General features: G+C 31.5%; 2 protein-coding genes across 2 annotated transcripts in view; both read left to right on the forward strand.

The window, feature by feature from the left end:
* 5-HT2B (5-hydroxytryptamine receptor 2B) overlaps positions 1–6,226 on the forward strand; it is a 151,355-nt gene extending 145,129 nt beyond the window's left edge. The window contains exons 8-9 of the mRNA XM_077441469.1: positions 2,803–3,235; positions 6,074–6,226. Of these exons, the coding sequence (XP_077297595.1) occupies positions 2,803–3,235; positions 6,074–6,226 (586 nt within the window). The remainder of the gene's footprint in view (positions 1–2,802; positions 3,236–6,073) is intronic.
* The window catches only part of LOC143919204 (uncharacterized), a 740,296-nt gene that overhangs the window by 423,548 nt on the left and 290,529 nt on the right, over positions 1–26,219 (forward strand). The window lies entirely within an intron of this gene.

Genomic DNA, 26,219 nt, shown 5'->3' on the forward strand with positions numbered 1-26,219 from the left:
AAAATATCGCTGTTCAGAAGAGACGCTCTCAGTCCAAAATCAATCCAAAAAGTCAAAATCAGAGAGTTGAAAACAAAGATAGAAAAAGAGAGGCGTCAACAAGAGGAGAGAACGCATTGGTCAAAAAAAGAACAACGCATCGGCCATTTCAATTTTATAAAAAAATATTTTTATCATTCGTTATATCTATAACCAAAAAGTGATCTTGGAAATCACTTGATCAATTGAAATCTCTATCGGTGACCAGAACCTCGCAAAATAACAAAGTTTCAAAGCGATCGAAAGAATGTAGGAATTTCATCAGACCGATTGGCAAATTTAAACTAATAAAAACCTTGTAATAGATAAATGAACTCCATTGCATAAATACAAAGCTTGGACTACTAATGTATACTAATTCATTATTCAATTCCAATATTGCATTTTTCATAATATATATGTATAATATCGCGATTCTGTCTGTCGGTCTCTCTTTTTGTCTGTCTATCTGTCTGAGATAACGCTCGCCATACTATAATAGTCTTTTCGATTCGCCATACATATGTACGTCACAGCTAAACCACTGCCAAAACGTATATACGAATACAATAACAAAAGAAAAAAACTTCTATATATACTATTTGCTACCAATTTTTCCTCCTGGCAGAGAATTTACTGCCGTCTATTGAAAATTCATTTAATTGATTAAGTAATTAATTTTTCTATTTATTTTTTATATTTTTTTAAATGCCGGGTCGCAAATTTCCTAAAATAAATAAATTACTGGTACATTTGATTTATTTATATGTAGGTTTATCCGAGTAAATTATTTTGTATTATAACGTATAAAGACTGTATGGACATAAATATAGTGTTTTTTACTTATAGGCTGGTAGTATAGGCGATAACAAAGGTAACAATAACAAGATAACAACTTAGCGGGTCACGCAGGCGAAATATTAATATAATAAAAATAGACTGGGAAACGCTGGTTGGTAGTTTTTATTACCAATTTTTTCATATTAAACATTCAAATATAAATATTAAATTAAATATATTTAAAAGGTATTTGAAACAAATTCGACCGACGACACATTTATTTTAATTGTTTTTTTTTATTTAATAGCTTAATATGCCAACACCCATGCGATGATATGTCATAAGGTACAACACTAGTATTATATTTATAATACAACTTGACTCAGATATGCTACGCAAACCACAACATTGCTATTATATTAAACTGAAATTTATTAAATTGACCAACTAAAATTTATTAAATTGACCAACTAAAATGTATTAAATTCTTAGGCTACCATTAGGTACTCTAGACCAGAGAAATATAATAATAATAGAATAAATAACTTGACAATTTGAAAAGCGCCAGACATACTCAACCACAGATAAACTGGATGGCTGCTTGAAACGCAATTCTTGACTTCACGAATGAAAAATTGCACATCAGATGACTAGTAACCTTTCGATGTGCACAGATACAATTATTAAAATGGTAATTATTAAAATTGAGTTGGATCTTTCCACAGGTTGGATCACAGAACGTATACAGGGTAGGTATGTCGGGACTTCGGGTAGATTTCGCTTAGTGTAAGTGCGAGCAGTGCGCACGCATAAGGTACACCTGTCGTTAATCTGTGGTTCAGTCTGTCTGGCGCTTTTCGATCGTTTGCACCGCATTGCTTTGATTGATTGGTCCATTTCTATTTCTATTATATATTCTTTATCCAATTATATTATATCACTTTATGCTTATCCAATTATATTATATCACTTTATGTTTAATTATGCATTGTCCTATTTAGTCATATTTTGGTTTTTATTATTTTCTTTTTCATTTTTTTGTCTTTATGTACTAGATATATTATGTATTTTGTAAAAACCTATAATTGGGCTCAGATGCTAATTTTTTATTTTTATGAATTTCTACATGTGAGGCCTATTGATTTTTACTAACCTCTTATACGTTCCACATGGTTTTCGTGTAAGCGGTCATTTTTTATATCCCTTATCTCTAATCCGATCGTTTCCATACTTTGCCATATTGCTCATTTTGGTCATCAATATAATTTAAGGTATCATCTGCAATTACGATGGTGAAAAAATATCGTATTAGACACGTTTGAAAATACTGCATCGTATTACACGGTGACGTTTATCTGTCACATTCATCATTCACATCGGTAGTTTCATTACTCTTCGCCCTGCCATCTCGCTGTCAAATTTTAATTATTTAAACGCCTATAACTTTTTCTTTTTTCACTCTATATTTTATAAAATTTACTTTATAGGTTCTCGTTATCTCTAATATATAAATATTTATAGTTTTGTGGAGGCTTGCTGAGCCAACGGTCTTGAGTGTTGCCACGCCGGCCTTTATGCAGGGTGGCAACACTGATCAGTGAATCTGACAGAATGACGTTTAACCCATAACCTCAAATCAAAACAAACTTTCTAACCAATACAGGCTTAATATATGTACACAGATCAAACAGTGATAGATTTATTTTTAGTTATTAGTTATCAGCTGATTTAAAAGTTCTACTCCGGTTATATAACTAGTAAACTACAAATTTTAAAATAAAAACCCTGGTAAAAAAAACTTTTTTAAATACTAACCTTTTATTCAATAAATATATACCTAGTATAATACAGCTTGACCCAGATATGCTACGCATACCAAACGCCGATATTATATCTGTAATGGAACTTTTGTATATATGTATGTATGTACAGGATGCATTTTATAATTAGACACGAGACTTGATCCAACATAATAAATTCAGAATCGAACATTTTACATTGCAGGGAGAAACAGATGTCAGGTTCAGTGTCACCAGGGTCGGCAGCTGGGGCCCACAACAACCGTCACCCGGATACATCGTGCTGTCTTCCGGCGTGCACTTGTCCCTACTTCGGAGACCGTCCCAGCGGAGGCTCAGCCCCCACCGGAGGCCCCAGGCCCCACCTGGTCGTCAGGTGGGAGGGGGGGGTTGCCAGGTCGAGGACCACCCGCTCCCACCCCACAGCATCCCCAGCCTCGGCGCCCTCACCCCTCTCGAGGGCCTCCCACCTGTCGCGCACCTCCTCCAGACACGGCCGAATCATACGACTGGAGCAAAAGGCCACTAAAGTTCTGGGTGTCGTCTTCTTTACTTTCGTCATACTGTGGACGCCTTTCTTCGTGCTCAACCTCGTCCCGAGCATATGCGAGGAGTGCGAGAGGAGAGTCAGTCATTGGGTGAGTGTTTCAAATCAACCGGTGCTTTGTTTAGAGCTCCGCTACAAATCGCTGCAAAGCACGTGGCTGCATGTCTCGACGAAATTTGCAACTGTTTGACCGCATGTTCACTCGCACTTGTACCTATGTCGAACGTATGGATGTCTCTTTCGCACGCATTTTTTGATTTTTAAATGCTTTTTATTATTACGAAATTATGTTCACAATACATCTTATATCTATTTTAATAGCTACTGATCTACTGATCATTTTCTATTTTACAATTTTAATTTAATTTGGTTAGTAATCACAGTATTATATTATTCTAATGTTAATCTAAAGCATAATAGGAAAAAGAGCTCAAAAACCTATTTACAATCCTTATAAATGTTCATAATACATCTAATACATAATATTAATTAAAGACTATCTAAAGTCGATGACCTAAAGCAGATTGTGTTTAGGTAATCTGTGTTTATACCTGAAGGGTATAGACATTTTGTTGTAATCACCGAGACACTTCACAAGTGTGTTAGTATGGTTATTAGTGATTCTTTCATAGAATCTACTGGTTAGTTTGTTAGTAATGTCTGTAACAAACGGAATATTATATATGGCATGCAGTTTTTTCAGGTTAGTATATATGGGTGTATTATAAATTATTTTTAGGGATTTATTTTGTATTACTTGGAGCTTGGAAAGGTTAGTATTCGAGGCGTTATTCCATACAGGTGAAGCATAGGTTAATAATGGTAATATGAGCGCGCGATATAATTTTATTTTATTTAGCGTTGATAAAGAACTATGGCGATTAAATATTGGATATATTGAGGATATACCCCGCATCGCTTTGCATTTCGCTGCCTCAATGTGAGGTGCCCATCTCATTATTTTATCAAACGTTACTCCTAAATATTTTATTACTGACTGCCATTTCAGACTTTCGCACGCATATACTTTGCCGCGAGTACTGTTCGCACTTATGCGAACACTATGTCAGATTCCCAATATACCTCTCCACTCGTCTTGTAATCCTGATACTTTTGTCTCAACTTTTGCCTTTTTAAACTTGCCAGAAAGATCGAACTCAATTTTAATAATTGCCAATCATCAATTCACATCGAAATGTCATCTGCGCGACCTAATTCTTTCTTACATGCCTACATTCAAACAGTCGCGAATTTCGCCGAGACGTCAAATATCGATATCGAAATGAGCATGTAGTGATTTGTAGCAAACCCTTTGTTTAGTGGTCGGAAATTGGCGATCCTCAAACATTATGTGCTTACATTTTATTTCATTTTTGCTAGGAAGGCCCGACAGGTAAACCCCAATGCACTTTACTGGCCAATTACAAACATCGATAAACATTTATGTTTATACAGTATCATAGAGACATATGTATATGGACAAATTCGATAAAATTGTTGTGTAGGCAGTTTGTTAAGGATCCAAATGAAAGGACAAAGTCGCTTCACAGCATTTAATCAAAGATTCGGGAGATCTAATAATAATATAGATTTTTCATTCAAAATTAACCCTTTTTCATTTAAAATTAAACCTTTTCAATTTCAAATTGGCATTGAAAATGGGTCAAATTGAAATGAAAAAGCGTCAATTTGGAACGAAAAACCGGTATAAGCATGGTTTGGTGGTTGCGTTGATACTAAACACCGAGAGGTCACCATGTTCAATTCCGTACCGATAACATGTCTGTCAGTATATAAAGCCAGCAGCATGGCTTGATGGATGCATTGATACTAAGCACCGAAAGGATGCCGGGTTTGATCCCGCGAGCTGACCTCTATTGAAAATAATTTATTCCGAGTATAATCTTTAATGCTGCTGGTCAGACTTGGATATTTGTGACTCCAAGTCGGTTTTTTCCATTGTTGAAGCGGTTCCTCTAACAAATTGGCAAAAACCGTCCTACCCACTATGTCACCACTATTTGAATATGATTTAAAAATCTTATTTTCTGTAATAGAGTTGTCTGGCTAATTTTCTTATATATGTATGTATAGTATTTGTATTGTACTTATATGTATGGCTGGTCACAGTAATGCGTTAGAGTATCCTTTAATATCACTGTGGGTAATATGTAAATAAATAAATAAATAAATTTAGACGTATACATACATACATTGTACAGAGTGGGATGCTATAAACTCGAATATGCGAGAGACGGAAAAGGTTTTTGCCAATTTGGCGGAACTGTTTCAATGAAATCAGATAAATTGACAAACTGTAATAGGGAACGATCGACCTGGAGTCACATAAATCCAAGGTTTGGCCAGAAACACCAGACTAATTACATTTATTATTTTATTGTAATTTATTACGTCCTAAATTATTATTTATTATGGCCCTAGATAAAGATAGCCAAAGTAACAATGCAAGTGGATTTAACGCCATTGTTAAATCCACTAAATGTACTAAAAAGGACATTTGCTTATCTACCATATAATGAAAAAGAGATTATTTTTAAGAGCCCAAAACCCACACCAATATTTAATATTCATTCAATACAAAACGAAAACATTTTATCAAAGACATTTTAATAAATATAAATATGACAATGTTTGGAAGAATAAAATAAACTGATCGTGTTTTGGACAGCATCCTCTGGTTGAAAAGTCACCGCACGCCACTGGTATATATGTACATATTTCATTCAACTGCAATAGAGATTATCGAAAAATTCAAATTGAGGTTTATTTATAATAGTATTGCGTAGAATGAACAATCTTTATGTATCAAATTTTCAAATAAATTATATGTAAATGTTGAACTTTTATTCAAAATAATTATTGTATTCCATGTTATAAACTTACCAATACAGCTCGTTTGTTTCGACAGGTGTTCGACTTTGTGACTTGGTTGGGCTACGCCAGTTCTATGGTGAATCCAATTTTCTACACCATCTTCAATAAGGTGTTTCGACAGGCCTTCAGGAAGGTTCTTCTTTGTGGATATTGCCGAAGGGCCAGATGGGCCCCTAGCAACAGATAGCGCCCACCTCTACGCCCTGGAATGCGACTTCAGCAAACTACGGCGATTCCTTTCGGACTTTAAACTATAATTAATAAATAGTGCTATACAGAACATGTATAATAATTGACATTCGTTTTAATCACCAGACTGATACTTTTGTAATTTCAAATTAAATTAATTTTAATCTCGAATCTACTATGAAAAGTAGATGTCGTAAAATGTATGTAATATTTGACGAGTCTTCAAAGACGAGTAGCTCGAGTTTTTGGATTGATTTTATTTTTATTTATTATTGACTCTCGGTCTGTTTGCGTACGGATTCTGCCAAAGTTGAATCGTTGTAAATCGAGATGGAAAAATACTGAGAAATTTTATATTATTTTAGGCATTGTTTATTGTCGAATTTGTACATATATAAATATACACTTTTTATGTTTGTACAGATGTACATATAATTCAAAGTAGACATTCGAGACAAGTTAGAAAGGATTTAATTTTAATTATTCTTATTATTTAATTAGGCTACTGTTTTCGTTAGAATGATAATATTATATTTTAAAACCCTCGCACAAAAGCATTCCTTTGTCAGATTTATTTTTTAATTACAAAATGTTCATCCCAACACTTTTTTTTGTAAGAGATAAAAAATATTTATAATTTTAATTATACGAAAAGGATTTTTCTAAACAAAGACGAAAAATTCACACATTGCTTTTCAAACGTCACGATTATTAAAATTGAGTTTTTGCACTTTTCTTATGAATAAGAAATATTTCTAGTACGATATTTATGAGCCTGTTTATATGTAGCTCAAAATTGTCTAGAAATGTTAATTTAAATTTAATTATAATAAAAAAAAACAATAGATTTAAGCAGTCAATTAAATTAAGGGGAATTATACGCTGAAATAGTGTGTAAATTTATAGGTTTTATATATCATATTATAAACGTATTAAATATGTTCTTCTTACAGCATAACAATTATACTAAGATAGAATGTAATGCGATATCAAAATATCACATATAGAAGCTATCATATTTTTTCTGTCAATTATAGATCACTTCTTATTTTTTGGAAATTGTATATTCAAAACTATTGAAAAAAAAGTAACATTGTATAATAAATAGATATCATTATTCAATATACTATAGCTTTTAGCATGAATTGAAGAAGCTCTAAGTAGTTAATTCTCCTCTTAATGTCTAGAAATTTCATGGAGATGTTTAAATTATATACATAATAATTGATAGTCAATACATACATACATATAATATACATGTCATATATTTATATAATATACATGTCAAACTGTACTACATAGATGTTATCCTAAATAAGAGGAATCAATTAAATTTTGATACTCAAAAATGATTTTATTTAAAGTGAGATTAATGAGTAAATATTTGATTTTAATAAAGACAACTTTGTACACTTCTCGTTATTTTTATAAAATTTTCTATAGATTTTTATATCATTCAATGGTGATGTATATGTGAGATGTTAGTTCGCTAAGCCAAAGTTTGTTGACTATGTAATATATTTTATTGAATGTTTGTTTCGTTTATAACCAAAAAAAGTATGCAAATTTACTGTATCATGTCTATAAATGTAAAATTAGATACGAATTAAATGTGTCGACAATCCCGTCATCGTAGACCACCATTCTTATATGTAAAAATGCGTGTATATGTAAGTGTATATAAATTAAATAAATAATATATTATACTATGTGTAAAATAGACGTTCGTTTTGTATATAAATTGGAAAATTTGAAATGAGATCGATATCGGTATTGAATAAATTGAGTTTGAAAAAAAAGATACGAATTTCATTTACAATAAAAACCTTTTTAGACTGCGAGAAAAATAATGACAATGATTAAAGTTGGAAAATAAAATTAAAACGAAAAAAATGAAACGCTTGTTTTTCCGCAATAAAGGAAAGGTCATCTTTCATCTCGAGACGGAAATAAAAATAGGTAATTCAATAGTTAATATTATATTTTAATTTTGGATACTTTCAAACTCGCTTTTTCATATGACATACGTATGTACTTACGTAAATATAATAAAACATTTTTTTACAACGCAAATGAAATGCGTAAAGCTGACGTATTATTTTATATTATAGGCGTTCCGAGGTTTGCGTTGGCAATATGTTATGCATATTATTATTTGGGTTTTCGGCGATCTAAATTGCTTCACGTGCTGCCACTGTGATATTTATTTTAATGAAGTAAGTATACGTTTAACGGATTTTTGATTTACGGCCTCGGCAATCCGTGGCCAGTTTGCGAGGTGGATCAAATTTGAGCTATGGAAGCAATTTCGTTGAAAATGTAATTAAAGCGTTTACGCTTTCATAATAATACGCATCAAGCCTGAAAAAATGCATAGTCATGTGCATGACCACGTCGCAAATTTTCCCTGATTATGAAATATATACAGGGTTATTCACAGCTTTCTCTGGTATAATAATACGTTTCGTTTAAGTTGAGTGAACGGTATTATATATTATTTAGCCGGTAACGGTTTTATATTTTAGAAAGCCAGAGGAAATCACTATGAAATGCATATATGAAACGATGAAAATTATTTTATTTCATATATTTATATATTTATAAAGGCCTATAAGGTAAACCCAATGCACTTTCCTGGTCAGAAACATGGTACGTTATTAAACTATACAAAGTAAATATAATACATATGAATTTACATTCACAGACGGTTAAATTAATCGTTACATTTGTAAATTTGTCACATATGTACATACATATATGGTTAAATTTGTGAATTTATAAATTTGCAGCATTTTATAAAAACCAGCAAAAGCCGAGAGTGTTAAAATTTCGAGATTTGCGAGAAAATGGGTGAGGCTGCCAATTTTTTGGAACTGTTTCATTGAAAATCAGATAAATTGGCAAACTCTGATAGGAAACGATCGACCTGTCTAGCCAGCAGAAACCAGTAGGATATGTATTTTTTAGTATAATATATCAAGATATAAAATTATAGAATATATACCGAGTAAATAAAACTAGCTTTCGTTTTGTCTAATTTTAATAATAGAAAATTTTCTTCAAAAATAATAAATCTGCACCTATTTTTTTCTAAAATAATTAATTTATATATATTTTTAATATTGTTTTTAAATAATATTTTTCAATTAAAATACAACTTGAGAAAATTCGTTCATACATAATGGGTACTCTTGGTTTTCTCGGAAAACTTTCAATTTATATTAAAGAAGACTCCTTTTACACTAATTAAAAAAAAATTAAAGACTTTTAATAGCACAATATCAAACACTTAAGTAAATAAATGAGTTCTGAAAATAATTTATATATAGCATATAAATAATAAAAATAGTAGGTACCAATAAAAAAATTATAAAGTTGATTTGAAAATCATACATGAAAAAATATTCAAACAAAAATTTGACAAATAAAATATTTTGTCGGTTATATCTTATAACAAAACTATTTTATTTCAATAATTCATTTAAGAATAACTTTCGCATGTGACGTATTTTGTCAAAGAATCAGTTGACGGACTATTTTATGTACAATAATATAATATAATAAATACAAATTTCGGCCAGTCTAATATTACATAGTCTGACGGACATTTGTATTTATTATAATTATAATAAATATTATTATTAGCCTAATATTTATTAATTATAATTATTATGCTGTCAGATACTAACTAGGCCATCAAACATTTTGCCAAATGTATTTTTAATAGCTTATATTTATCAAAAATATCAACGTAACAGCCAAGTTACTTGTCAAAGCTACTCGCATCGAGTTAATATTCCCACGTACGCAATTTTGTGAATCTTTTTTTGCTGTTATTAAAGTTTTCAAGGCTTTTTTGCATTAAATAAAAAAAATCTAAATTAAGAGCGTGGAAATAATATTTATGAATGTTAGAAGAAAAAACGTAAAGGAGGTATGTAAAAAAATCTAGGAAAGATTATACTGTTTTAATATATGAAACTTCATACTGAATGTGAAGTGAAAAATTTGGTGTATAAATTTACTTATTATACATATGTATATGGAATTCGCCTACCGCATTCTTAACGATAAGTCATGTTTTTGACTGTTCGCTTACATATTTCTTGTTGATCGATGAATCAATGCAAGAGAAAGAGACAGCTATATTTTCGTAAGCTATTGCTTTCGTTGCTTTTGGCGCGTGGCTATTGAGTCATGCAGTCACCTATTGGCCTTACCTATGTGCGTTTGCATGTCGATGCTTGTCGTTATTTTTTAATACAAAAATAGTCAAAAACATGCTATAGGACTAAAACTTTTTTATGTTGATGTATAAAATGATTAATAAGATTTACATATATTGAACTCATTTGTATTGAGAAAAGCTGTATTTTGATTGAAAAATACTGGGGTCTTTCTCGACCCCGTTTCGGGACACTCGTTTGATTTCGACGCTCCGTCCTTCAAAGGTTAAACAACGTCTTTGTACAAGTCTTGTTGATCGATGAATCAATGCAAGAGAAAGAGACAGCTATATTTTCGTAAGCTATTGCTTTCGTTACTTTTGGCGCGCGGCTATTGAGTCAAGCAGTTGCCTGTTGGCCTTACCTATGTGCGTTTGCATGTCGATGCTTGTCGTAAACATAAAAATAGTCAAAAACATACTATAGGACTAAAAAATTTTTATGTTGATGTATAAAATGATTAATAAGATATACATATATTGAAACCATTTGTATTGAGAAAAGCTGTATTTTGATTAAATAATACTGGGGTCTTACTCGACCCCGGTTTTGGACACTCGTTCGATCTCGACGATTTCAATATTTAAAAAGCAAAAAAGCATTGTTTTATATATTGCAATAATTTAAGTTTACCAAGTATAAAATTGTATCTATAATTCTCTCTAGTTAACTGTTTTTTGATTGCACCTACATGTATGGATTCCATCAGAATTTTGACGTCGATATTTAAATTGGTGGTTTATGAAATGAATTTAATTAATTAAAATATATTTTTTATAAGTCAAATTCTTCCTTTGACATAATATGAAAACAGGATGAAATTTCAGTTATCACCTTTACGTTCTAAGCATTAGATATACATATAATATCAGCATCACAAGCCATGAATCATCCCGAGAATTTTTTCAAGTGAATAACCCTACTCGTTCCACCATATCTACTCGTATTTGTCGGAATGAAAAGCCTCACGACCCGTGTGATTTTCCGGCTTGTCAAGACTGTACGACATAAAGGAGCTGCCGCTGCCACCAGAAAAAACCATATTATTGATGGATTTTCCCTTTAGGACGGAAAAGCGTGAGTGAGTCTCGGTAATTTGTTATCGTCTCCCTGGGACTAAGTGAAACGAAACATGCGTTCGGGAAAATTGAATTATAATACACACACACACACATTTACATACATACATACATCTACACGCTCATACTATCAGAGGACAATTTTCCGTTTTCGAATTAATCTTTGTTTGTCTGGGTTCGCCCCGGTTTGTGTTTCGCCTTTGCCTTTTCACCTTTAACAACTGTATCCGCTTTTCCAGCTTTTCCCTTTTGCGCACCATTAATATCCAGTTAGCACTTTTTCCACCGCAAAGCTTTTATTACACGCGTGTCGGTCTTAAAAACACATTTGTGCCATTTTCCAAATCATCATTCAGCGTTAATATTAACTTTCGCCTAACGATCCCCCCCCCTCCCCACTTTCCTCCACGTTTATTTTTTATTCAGGGGTGCGGTTAATTAAATCGCCGATTAAGCTAATTTTCGCATCGACGTAAACATGGTGAGCGTACGTGGAAAATCGCGCTGGAAAAGTGCGAATTGTTTTACAAATTTCATTGTAATGCGTATAAGTGCCGCTTCGAATAACGTTTTCCTTTTAGCAAAACGGCAAAAAATTCAATTTAAAATTGCGCACTGTTTATTTTTTCGAAATGGTTCAATGCGGCTTATTTTGGGCCCTTTATATTTAGCTTGTGCCCAGCTAAGCGTGTTTTTATTTTATAAATTCATATTTTAATTAGCACAAATTTTCTTATTAATTACTTTACGATCTGTTTATAACCGACTTCATCCTAATCCAATGTTTTATTACATGTTATTTAAACTGCTTAAATTTTTTAAAATGCCGTTTTACATCTCATGTCTAGTAAAAAGAAACAAAAAACTTGCTCTTCTTAAATATAACCATAAATATTTATTTTGTATCTACATATACATGAAAGGTCATAGTTCAAGTTCTATAAGGTTAAATAGTCAAAGGCTTAAAAAAGTTAAGATTTTCATATTTTCACTTTCTGTATGTATGTTCATACATATGTATTTTTACCAACTTGTATTCTGAAATATAAATAAATTAAATAAGCCATTTACTATCATTTTTAAGCCAAATTTATGAATCAATAGTTAAATAGTCATTTTCAATTGAAATAAAAATAAATATTTTATGAAAAAATTTTGAATTCTAAGTGAAGTATTCTTTCTATTCTTAAATAGGGCCATTTTAAATCCTTATTAAAAGTAAGTTAATATATATTTTTTATGACGAGATTTATTATTTATGCAATTTATGATCATTACTTCTTGAAAGTTGAAAACAAAAACAACTTCCAAGGTCTAAAACCCTTCCAAAAATCCAACTAGAGTCTACTTTAAGGTACTGAAAGATACACTTGTCAGGCGTTTTTTATTGGAATCCTTCAATCCGGGGCTCCAGGCTCTTTCTAAGACCTTTTAAGTTCTATTTTGGGATACTTTGAGAAAAAATACCAAATTTGATGGTCCACTAACGAAAGCTGAAAGCTCTAATCACTGGTACGGCTTCATACATACATTTTTACAAGCTTTTAATTAGTTTGACTACATATTTGTTAACTTTTGTTATCTAATTTTGAACCTATTCTATTCCTATATTAATTTTGATAGTTTACTAACAGACTTTTGGCCAATTAGACACTTGGCCGAACGGATATTGGTATCGAAATTACTCAAAACTCATTCGGCCAAATGTCCATATGCCAAGTGTCCATTAAGCCAAGCATCCATCAGCCTAATTTCCGTCGGCAAAGTGTCCATTCGGCGAATAGTTCGTCAACCCACATAATATGTATGTATATATGTAGATTTAAAAATGTAATGCCATATTTAATTATTATGTAAAAAACTAAATTATATTATTGCGTAGGGGTGGGTGGAGGATCCAAATGAAAGGCCAAAGTCGCTTCACAGCATTTATTGGGTGATTAAGGAGATCCACGCACTGCCAGTGCTCTGTCCAGAATGCCTTCATATGGCCTAAGTACCTGCTTATAAAGAGCAGGTCAATCACTGCATCTTCCTCGACGCGTTTGTTTACCTATTGTTATAGTCACGTACCAGATATGCCATCCCACGGTCAGTTCTGAGAACTCAGCGGGAAGCGACCAAATGGCGTTACCGACCACTAAGTCCGTTCAGGGGTCTCCATTGTTAGCTGACAGCAATTAAGCCTGGAGATAATCCTCGAAAACCAATTAGAACGGCGGCTCCTTTTAGCATATGCTACAATATTAATCGCTGTGGTGATATCTAGACAAGTACATATTATTATTGAACTTATAAAATAAAAACACTAATCAAAATTATTTAATTCCAACTAATCGTTTCATTTCATAAATTATTTTAATAAATCTAAATTATTTTACCCACCCTTATTATATATGTATGTAGGTAAAACGCACGAACATTCTACAGGTATACAAGCACTATACAATATTATACGATATATAATTAACAAATTCTTTCGTGTTCCTTTGTATTAACTCAATTGTGACCGTTATAATAACCATAATTTGTCACCTTGACGTAAGGGAATTTTACCGAGACGAAAATTCGTCTAACTGAATTATCCTTGTCCAAGTGCGAGCGAAACTTTATTCAGTTTTAAATGGAAATTCTCATTTGCGAAAAAACTTCTCCGACTGCCTAAAAGCACCTTTTACCCACAATTCGATCGCCAAAAACTTTTTTTAATACATTTCAAAAAATTAATTCAAACACAGCTAAAATTCAACATGCGCTAATATCAATACTACACGAAATTTATTACAGCATTTCATAAGCGCATAGTCGGAATCATTCTCACGTGTTTCCGCATTCCGGAATTTATAAATTTCAAACGTCGTTCACACACAAACGTGCTAAAATATTCGATAAATATTTATGGATTTTCTCAGACATCTTTATGGTGTTTTCCCTGCGAGTGAGATGAAAATAAATTTCAACCGGTGCACGTTTTCATGCATTCCTTTTTACAGCGTGTTTCGTTGCAAAATGCATTCGATAGATGCATGTGCAAGTATGTAAGTGTGCTTTCATAAATTCATACTCGTATGTGTATACGGACACTTGAATCAAGCTTTGCATCCACATAGTGGCTCCCAATGCACATATGCACGTGTCTAGAATTCAACTGAATGTTCATACAACAGATTGGCTGAGAGCTAACTCAATTTATGTGGTTATAATAAAAGAAACATTGCATTGAAAATTTTCCACGGTTATCTAAATGGCATCGCAAAATGGCAGTCTGACTCAAAATGAAGTTATCGACACGCACCGTGTCGAACATTTCAGACGCCTTCTTTGGAAAATAAAACTGGATAAGGATTTGATGTGATTTCAACATGAAAGAATGATCTGATGTGTCATTACAATTAAATTTATATTTATTTGATTTTTTTTTAACAGTTATCTACAGACGAATCTTAATGTAAGTGCTCTACTGTAGACCTATGGGAATTTCTTCATTTTGATATTCGCCATCAATATTGAAATTTCATATCATCGGGAAATTGTTATAATGGCATTTCGGCTTTCAAAGAATATTTTAAATATCATATTATACATATACATAATTTCATAATAAAATACTTAAAACTGAAAATATTACTGTTCCCACTATCTCAATAAACATATTTCAATAGAAAATACTCAACATAAAATAGTAATAACAGTGGGAAAAAATCCCAAGTGAAAATACGTACTTTTGACTTTTGATTTGAACTGGATGACTACTTGGAGAGATTTGAAAGCTGAAAAGTACTACAAATGGAAGATAAAATACTCGACTATAGATTCCAATATTCATTTTGAACAGGAAATTGACAGATTTTGAGACATCGACCGAACAAAACCAAGATATAGAAAAATCGCGCGATTTAAAAAACTCTCTGAATATCTCTGAATCTCGAGCCGATCAACATTTTTTATTACCAGATTCGTGTTTACTGGGCATAGATCTATAAGAAAAGTCATGTCTCGTCTCTGAACCATTTTTCGTGTCGAATAGTGTAATTTGAATTCAATCATAAAATACATATTTGCTGTACTAAAACTAAAGCTTTGATTAAAGCACTTTTAAAATGATATTTAAAATACTAGAACTTCCTTAGATAAAGTGTACTACAGTTCAAAAGGAGTATATTAATACTTATATTGATGACCAAAATGAGCAATATGGCAAAGTATGAAAACGATCGGATAAGAGGCAAATTTTTTCCGGATTTGTAATCGTAAGTGAAACGTAAAGGTATGTAAAAAGTAAGTCAAATCAGATTAAAATTAATATTTGTGAGTATCGTACGGTAGACGTGAAACTTCCAAGTTACGATCCTACGAAAATCGTCTGTAAATCACTTAAAAATTGATCAACGTAACTCGAATATAACGAAAAATGGTGACGCTAATCTCATAAGCCTTGTTAGAGGCAAGGAGCAGTTTTGAAGAGGGTAACATATCGGCAAAACCACTCTTGGGTGAGTGTAGGAAGTCGATAAGCTAGGTGAGGCCCCCAAGCTTGACCTAGTGGGCCAAAAGCTCAATAAGCTCGAGCACCCATCGACAGTGCATCAGGCTAATCGATTAGATATTAATAGATTTTAAGCGAAATTCCTCTGGATGAAGAAAATTATGATCCAAGCGAAGGAGAATTTATAGTATAAATAGATTGAATATATTGCTATACCACCAGTCTCAGTTGTAGCGTCAAATTTAATAACATGCTTGTTATGCATCTTATGGGTTGGTATTATAAAAGTTATGCCAGAGTATGTCAACAATTACGATGATTAAAATTTATTTTTTCTTTAGAAACCTTTTCAGAACTGCTGTAATTTTTCTATAAATAATATAATTCATTATACCTACGTTCATATATAGGTATATTATACTTGCTATATTGATAGTCCTTATTAATTAAGTAAGATCATATTACAATGTCCATTGCAATTCTGCATTATTTCACGTTAATCCCTGTTTTACCAAATATTACGTAAATAGGTTTTTGAGCTTTTTTTTCTATTATGCTGTACATTAACCTTACATTAATATAATACTTTGATTACTAATCAAATTAAATTAAATTTTAAAATAGAAAATGATCAGTAGATCAGTAGCTATTAAAATATATATAAGACGTATTGTGAACATAATTTCGTAATACTAAAAAGAATTTAAAAATTAAAAACCAAATATTACTGTGATTCATTTTTTATATACCTTAAACAATATACAGATATGTATAAATACAGATTACCTAAGCACAATCTGCTTTAGATGGTCGACTTTAGAGAGTCTTTAATTAATATTACATATGTATTAGATGTATTATGATCATTTATAAGAATTGTAAATAGGTTTTTGATCACTTTTTCCTATTATTCTGTAAATAAAATCTTTTTGCAAACTGGGTGAAAATTAAATAAATAACAATACAAGCTGTGGAAGATCATATATTTAAGAATGTAATTGATTGGAATTATAATTCAATATGAGTAAATATGCAACCGTAAAATGATAATCTTTCATATCTCACAAAAAGCACTTTATTTTGACTTCATTAATAATTTAATCAAATTATCAACCGTATAAATCAAAAACCAAGAAAGGTCATATATGTAGATATATCATTCAAGTAATAAGATTTGAAAAGACACTTCGGTTAATAATCGCTTACTTGTTCGTATATGTATGTTATAGTACAAGTACCCATGTTAATTTGCGGAATGTGAACTATCAAAATCGATCTTTCGTGACATTTGCGGTGTATTTAAATTCAATTTTCCCAGAAACTACAGCATGTACACTCGAATGCAAATTACATATTTACTCCACGTGTCGTTTGATTTGTAAATACAAATGTATATGTGCATACGTATCGTATTTGTTGGCAAGCCAAGTTCGAGATCGCGCTTTAGCGTACGTTGTGAATATTTTAATGGTGTCTAATTGGTCTAGACTCAGTTCGTTCTGATTACTTAAGTATGTACATATGTATATTCACGCGATCTTTTCAACTTGAAAGCCGAAAATGATCGCGTTTTTTTAGTAAAAGATTTTTATTTATTTATTAATTTATACAGGTAAAAACCCATTGAAGCAAATTACATAATAAAAACACATAATGGAATCTTATAATATAAAATTAACAATAAAAGAAAAAAGAAAAGATAATTAAGGAAACACAAACACAATCAGTTCCGGATTCCTGTTTCAGTTCCGGTTCCCGATTTCTGTTTTAGTTCTGATTTCGTTTAATTACACTGTTCGACACGAAAAATGGTTCAGAGACGAGATATGACTTTTCTTATATATCTATGCCTAGTAAATACGAATCTGGTAATAAAAAATGTTGATTGGCTCGAGATTCGGAGATATATGTATGTATGTGTTTTTTAAATCGCGCGATTTTTCTATATCTTGGTGTTGTTCGGTCTATGTCTCAAAATCAAACAAATATTCGTTAATTTTATCAAGGTAAGCCAGTTATAAATAAAAATTTTGTTATTAATCCACAAAAATAGTTGTTTTAAGTGGAATGTTATTTAATTCTCATATAAAGACAATTTAATATATTATCCCTATTAATTGGATTCAGATTCGTCTTAATACAAGTAAATACTAGTAAGAGCTTCAAGCTCGCAATTTTATCGATTTAAAATTCAGCACACTTCCAATAACCCCTTTTAAAGGAAAACAAAAAATAGTGTGGCCAGAAAATTATCCCAATAAACATCTTTCAATAGAAAATACTCAATATAAAATAGTATTAACAGTGGAAAAAAATCCCAAATGAAAATATGTACTTTTGATTTGAACTGGACGAATACTTAGAGAGATTTTAAAGCTGAAAAGTACTAGAAATAAAAGATAAAATACTCGACTATAGATTCCAATATTCATTTTGAACAGGAAATTGACATATTTTGAGACATCAACCGAACAACACCAAGATATAGAAAAATCGCGCGATTTAAAAACACATATATCTCCGAATCTCGAGCCAATCAACATTTTTTATTACCAGATTCGTATTTACTGGGCATAGGTCTAAAAGAAAAGTCATACCTCGTCTCTGAAACAAAAAAGTCGTTATTTGTCGAACATTGTCTTTAGTGTCAGGTAAATCAATTATTCTCTTATACAGTTTTGAGTCATCGGCATATAATTAAAAATGAGAATGACGAATAGATAATTGAATTGATTGATAAATAATAGGAATAATAAAGAGCCAAGATTTGATCCTTGGGGAATCGTATCGGCAAGACAACATTTTCACAATCTGACGTTTCTGAAAATATTCATGTGCGCATGCGAACTTTCGTTAGTACGCGTGCACTCCCCACTATGACGACACGTCATGTGGCCAAAGAAAGCTGATTCTGCTAAAAGCCTATTCTGAAAGAGAAATGTAATAGTAACACTATTTGACAAATGACGATTTTTCTTTTGGTCCAGAGACGAGATATGACTTTTCTTATACATAGATCTATACCCAGTAAATACTTAGAGATATTTGAAAGCTGAAAAGTACTAGAAATAAAAGATAAAATACTCGACTATACATAGATTCCAATATTCATTTGAACAGAAAATTAACAGATTTTGAGACATCGACCGAACAACACCAAGATATAGAAAAATCGCGCGATTTAAAAAACACATATCTCTGAATCTCAAGCCAATCAACATTTTTTATTACCAGATTCGTATTTAATGGGCATAGATCTATAAGAAAAGTCATGTCTCGTCTCTGAACCAAAAATAAAATGGTCGTCATTTGTCGAACAGTGTTATTACTATACGTATTGTAACTTTATTTTAAATCATGTATCAATTTGTTTCCGAAACCACCCGTTGAAATTTCAATAGGCACAACACTAGTATAATATACTTACAGCAGTCATGGAAACAATCAGTCTGAAAATGGAATAAATTTTCCGATCCATGTCCAGAATTAACTGAATGATCCAATATTTTGAGAAACATATACAATTACAATTGGATATTTTTTAAATAAATATTTTACAATCTAATATTTATTTATTTATTTTATTGTTACAATCAATATACACTCGTCATTACAGATCGCTCCAATGCGACGAGTGTACGATAACGGTCAGAAATACAATAATACATATACAATCAGAATACATAGCATATAACAATTAATCAGTACAGAAATAATAATCATAGATACATCTATGGATTATTTATTTTTAGATTTTTGTCTACAATTATTATTACAATTTTTATACATATAATAAACACGAAATTATAGAGATGTCTATAGATTTCAGATTACTGTGCATAACTTTTACAAATTATACACACAGATTTTGTGACAACAGGAAATGAACTAATACCAATTTTCAGGAACCGTTTCAACAATGATCAGATAAAATTGGCAAACTCTGATAAAGAAACGATCGATTTGGAGTCACAAAACCCCCAAACCTAACCAGCAGTTTGACGAGGACTCGAACCTTCGACCTCAGTGGTGCTAAATACATACGCTACCATTAAGCCAAACTGCTGGCTATATGTAGGTATATGAATTTTTACACAATATTAAAGACATTCAATGAGTTATGATTTTTCAAATAAATATGCTTTTACATATTTAATATTAAGCATGTAAATAAGTCTTAAGCACACTAACCCAGTTCCATATATTGAAACATCAATACGAGACCCAACAATTACCGACATCAATCAAAGCCTTGATAACAAGGCTGTATCTATATATAGCACACAACAACCAGGACCTAGATACAAACATGCCTATATCTTAAATATACACACACACGCGTCTTCACGGTATATATTTGGAGGAGGGAAACTAAATACGGGGGGTTACCAGTATGACGGCTTGTATACTCGTCATACCTGTCTTGAAAGATTTCAATCAGACGAGTGTGTACACGGCTGAAATAACTCGCCAGGTGCGAAGTAGCGTAATTTGTAAAACAATAACGGTGGAACATCCCCAGGTCTAATGTCGGGGATGACAGTCGGATTAGAGAGGGTGACATTGTGTGCAAATCCCGAACCATCCCCGTCCCACCCCCTCGTCTTGGTACAATATGCAAAGCTCGGCTCGGTCACCCTACACACATGCGAAGCACACTAACTGCGCTTCTCAACCGGTGGAATGCGATCTCAGGTGTGTTTGGGGGTCTGTAATTTTAATTTTATGAATTTAAAGGTTAGTAAATATGTATACGTATATGGGTGCTGAAGCTGCTGCCAGGATGCATTACGCTAAGGGTGAAAACTTGTACTTCAATGTATTCAATTTACAAAAATCAACTCTTAGAATTGATTCAACTATTTTTTAAATTTTGTGTATTGATCGCATCGGAATGTGGAAATGCTGTCAATTTTTAAAACATATTGTACTATCTTTCCGATAAAAACTTACCAAATGTTTGATCGATTTACTGAAAGGATCGCTGATAGCTTTGAAGTATTCCTGTAAGCTTTGATGAATCCAGATTATATACTCAGCATTTTTTTTGTTTTTTAGAAACCCAATCTTTTAATCTGACTTTGTATAAAACACATGTTTATTTAACTTTTTGTAATTATTCTACTATAAACCTTTTTTTATATTTATGCATATATGTTTTTATTATATGTACATATGATCATACCTTTATATTATACATATATTTTCCAATATTAACGTATTGTGATATATGAATAAATCAGCTGATAACTAATAATAAAACTATCACTGTTTGATATGTGTACATATATTAAGCTTGTATTGGTTAGAAAGTTTGTTTTGGAGGAAGAAACAATGAAATTTGAGGTTATGAGTTGCTGCTGAATCAGCTGATAACTAAATATAACTATTTATGCCGGGAACTTTACAGTTTAGAATAGTTTATTACTTTAATGATAACAATGAAGTTATAATCATATTAAGAATGAAGTTGTAATGTAATCCATATAGTTAAGAATAGTTTATCAATGTATGATTGTCCATAAATGAGTTTATGTATTTACAGAAATGAACTTTTCAATCATCTCATAAATTAAATCAGCTGATAACTAAAAATAAAACTATCACTGTTTGATCTGTGTACATACATATATATTAAGCTTGTATTGGTTAGAAAGTTTGTTTTGGAGGAAGAAACAATGAAATTTGAGGTTATGAGTTGCTGTCGGAAATATGTATACTCATCACTGCTGGAACCACACTGTAAAAAATGTGGTCTTGCTTTTTAGTTGGTGGAAAACTTATTGTAAATCATATTAACAATTAGATACAACATAACTTCTTATCGAATACTTATCTCGCAGATAACGTTCAGTGAAGAGATGTACTTTTAGCAGTGAAATGTCAGATCTGACATATTTGGCCAAAAATCAATATATGTATATCGTGTATTACATTAAATAAATAAGATGTGACGAAATCAGCTGTTATAAATGTTCAATTGTTTATTTATTTATTTTTATTACATTTTATACCAGCAAGGTCATACAGGTAAACCCCAATGTGCCTTCCTGGCCAATTACAAACAATGCAGCATTTTAATTACACAAGTCGCTGAGATACGAGACACTGAAATCTCGCAAATTAACGAGACATCTATGAATTGTACATTTATCAAACTCAAACAGTGGTGACATAGTAGGTAGGAAGGTTTTTAGCGATTTTTAATCGGGAACCGTTTCAACAATGATCAGAGAAATTGGCAAACTCTGATAGGAAACGATCGACTTGAAGTCACAAATATCCAGGTCTGACCAGCAGCACTACAGATATACTCAGAAAAATTCTTTTCAATCGAGGTCAGCTCATGGGATCGAGCCCGGCGCCTCTCAGTGTTACGCAGAAGCTTAACGACCGAGCTATGCTGCTAGCTAATTATGTACCGAATGTTCGACTTAATAAACAGCTGTCATCACATCGATCTTACAGTTGATTCCAATGTAATTTTTCATGATTATATTTTTGACAGTAATCCCAGTGTGATAGTAAAATATCAAAGCGATTAGAAGAGTAGAAGTGCTTCAAAATCAATTCCCAAATGGTTGACGGACTATTGACGCTTGGCCGAACAGACACTAGGCCGACGGAAATTTGGCCGAATTAAATTTAAAATTGTTTAAATTTATCAAAAATAACAATATTTTTAATGAGTTCGAGGTGTTTTCTCAATAGTGTATTTATTTTGAGTAATTTTTATACAAAATCGGCTTAATGTCCTTTCGGCTAATCGGCTAAACATCCATTGCCTTGATGTACGTTCGGCCAAACGTCCGTCGACCAAGTGTCCATTCGGCCAATAGTTCGCACATCCATTGAAGTAGAATAGTTCAATCATTAACGAACTCATTAAAAATTACACCCGAGTCTTGTGTAAGATTGAAGCGATGACACTTAGCTATCCAAACGCGGCTTTCTACCACCCCTTCACCACTCACATGAACAGTGATAAAGGTTGTTTTTTTCACTATCATTTACACTCATCTCATTTGAGTTGTCACATAAGTTTTCAACCCACGAATTAAATATCATGAATAGATGTATATACGCATTTTTATTTTTGAAAAGAATAAAACATGTTCACATGATTTCAAAAAAACTGATTTTAAGATGAATTTATTTATGAGATCATCCAAAAAGAAAATTGCTCACGTCTACTCTTCTCTCCATTTTCATTATATTTAACGGAATTCTCTTCGTTCATTGACTTCCAATTCTAACATTCAACTTCAATTTACTAGTTGAAAACAATGAAGTTTTGTCGATATCAATACACAGACTTCATCTTTGAGCTAAGGAGTTGACACTACAAATAATTTTTAATTTGAAATATCAAAGCAACGTCTAATAAATAAAAACAAATGGCATTTTTTCATCTTAACATGATGTTTTTTTACATACCTCTTCTATACTTCACTTTTTTTTTTTGCCTCTTATCCGATCACTTCAAATTTGCCTCTTATCCGATCGTTTTCATACTTTGCCATATTGCTCATTTTGGTCATCAATACATATATAAGTAAATGTATCCTCCGCCATTACGATCGAGAAAAACTATCGTTTTAGACGCGTTTGAAATTTTAATTTCTGAAAAGTGCCTGACGTTTATCCAATTTTTAGTTTTAAACATAGATGGCAGTGGAAAAAAAATTATTGGTATTTTTATTCAATATAATAATTTTATATAAAAATTATTATAATAAGATGATAATCCAGGTACAACACACAACAACACAAAAGCACTTTTTATTAAATACACGAAGAGTATTCAATGACTCTGCTTGACTAACATATTAAACATTCATCTAATCACCAACTATTGATGTTCCACCACTTTAACATTAGGCAAAGCGACCTAAATTTCAGCTCTGCATAAATTATACAGAATGCAGTAAATATTCAACGACAACTTATAACCAACATAAACCTTGTAGTGATAAATTTAGCCCATCACTATTCGAAAGGATGGAACGTGAATAAATTACTCTCTAGTGAATTTTCCATTAAAATATACACACACACACACACATATATGTTATATGTATACGACTATCCCAATTAAAGGCGAAAGTTTTCGGTTGAAAGTTTATTCGGAAAGAAAGCAGGTGAATTTTTCCTGACTTTCGGTCGTACAACACAAAGGTTAGGTAATTTATCGTCTCGCCTGTTGTATTGTATTTTTTTCGCTGCCAAGTTTTGGCAACTCTAATTCGTTTGATTAGAGTGAGAGATTTATACGAATGGTTTGATTTTTTTTTTTCTTTTGCTTGGTCATGTATAGTGGCAGTATTATATTGTACAATGAAAGCGTAAAATAAATGCGCTCGCAGTAAATTATGTGCGAAACGTAATAATAAAGGGAAAAATGCAAATGTTGATGTATAATAAAATTGGTAGGTATACAATGTGACGGTGAACTTTTGAACGGGTTGGGTTTTTATACCTAAAAAAAAGGTACACGTTAAATTGAATAAAAATGTTTGAAGTACAATATGTATATAAATTGAATTAAAAGGAATAAAATTTGATATTGGTAAATATTTTCGAATATAATATGTTAATAAATATTTATTATATTCATAATTAAATGTGATGTACATATGAGTGGAATTTTGATCTTCTCTCTTCCATTTGGACCAAGCAGGGATGTTTTTTTTTTATTTGTGGCTCGTTTTATATGTATGTATATTAGTGCTGGCTATAGATGCTAGACATTCCCTACTTTGTATTTTATTGTTTGATATTTTTACTTTGTCTGCTATTATAATCCTATTGTTTTTTTTTATGATTATATATAAATGTATTTTTTGTCTGTATAGATAAGAATGTATATATTTTTTATTTTTCTCATCCCTTTGTATTTTTTGACCATTGTGGCGTATTAGGGTCACCAGTAATGCCACAATGATCCAAAATTAAACTTAAATAAATTATTATTGTGTATGTTATCAAATACAAATACAGATCTTAGATTTAAAACTATAATTTAACCTTATTTATATCTGTCATTTGACCCGTCGTAATATATTAACAATGTAAGATAAAAAAAACATCAAATATGTAGTTAAAAATATATATACTATCTTAAACGAGTTATAAATTTATCTAAAAAGTCATTCAAGTGTAAAAAAAATTATTATTGTATAACTGACTTATCATTTTGTAATTATATGCTGAAAATACAAGCAAAACAATCCCTTCTTAAAGCCCTATGAATATTAATATTATATTTAAAGCTCGAAATGTATGTATATATGTGTGTGGCATATAATATTAATCTTGCTAATTTGTCAATACATTAACTGGATTAAATTATTACGTTGACTAAAGTGAACAGTCCCTTGCATTACGTATTTATAAAATAATACAATATTAATCATTAAGGTGCGTTCGCACCGTATAAACAAACACCAAATGGCAATTGTTTACATTTACATTACAAATACACAGTTTTCAAACGAATTTGATATATGTAGGTATGTATAGCATGTTTTCTTAATTTAACTTAACAAAAGATGAGTTTGAAAAGGGCTCAGATATCATAGAGCTCAAATCTAACTATTGACTCAGACAACGCCAGGCAAGTTATGAAAATAGAACTTTTGCTATAAAAATATTCAGTTTTCAAATTTTCATTTTTTTTTTGATACAATTACCTGACCGAATTAAAATTTTTTGAATGTTTTATATTTACTATTTTATGTTTAGTTTTTAATTTATGGACAATCTTGTTACTCTTTTTGTTTCTTATGTATTTGCAGAATCGAGATCAATTCGTTATGATTGAGAGTTGCTTTTCTTGTGAGTATGTTGCCACTTCTGGGATTCCCCAAGGATCAAATCTTGGCCTTTTATTATTCCTATTATTTATCAACGATATTCATTTATCTATTCGTCATTCTCATTTTTATTTATATGCCGATGACTTAAAACTGCATAAGAGAATAATTGATTTACCTGTTTCAGTTCCGGTTCCTGATTTCTGTTTTAGTTCTGATTTCGTTTAATTACACTGTTCGACAAATAACGACATTTTTGGTTCAGAGACGAGGTATGACTTTTCTTATAGACCTATTCCCAGTAAATACGAATCTGGTAATAAAAAATGTTGATTGGCTCGAGATTCGGAGATATAATTTTTTTTTAAATCGCGCGATTTTTCTA

This window comes from Arctopsyche grandis, chromosome 11 (assembly GCF_051622035.1).
Source record: "Arctopsyche grandis isolate Sample6627 chromosome 11, ASM5162203v2, whole genome shotgun sequence".
In the NCBI taxonomy this organism is placed as follows: Eukaryota; Metazoa; Arthropoda; class Insecta; order Trichoptera; family Hydropsychidae; genus Arctopsyche; species Arctopsyche grandis.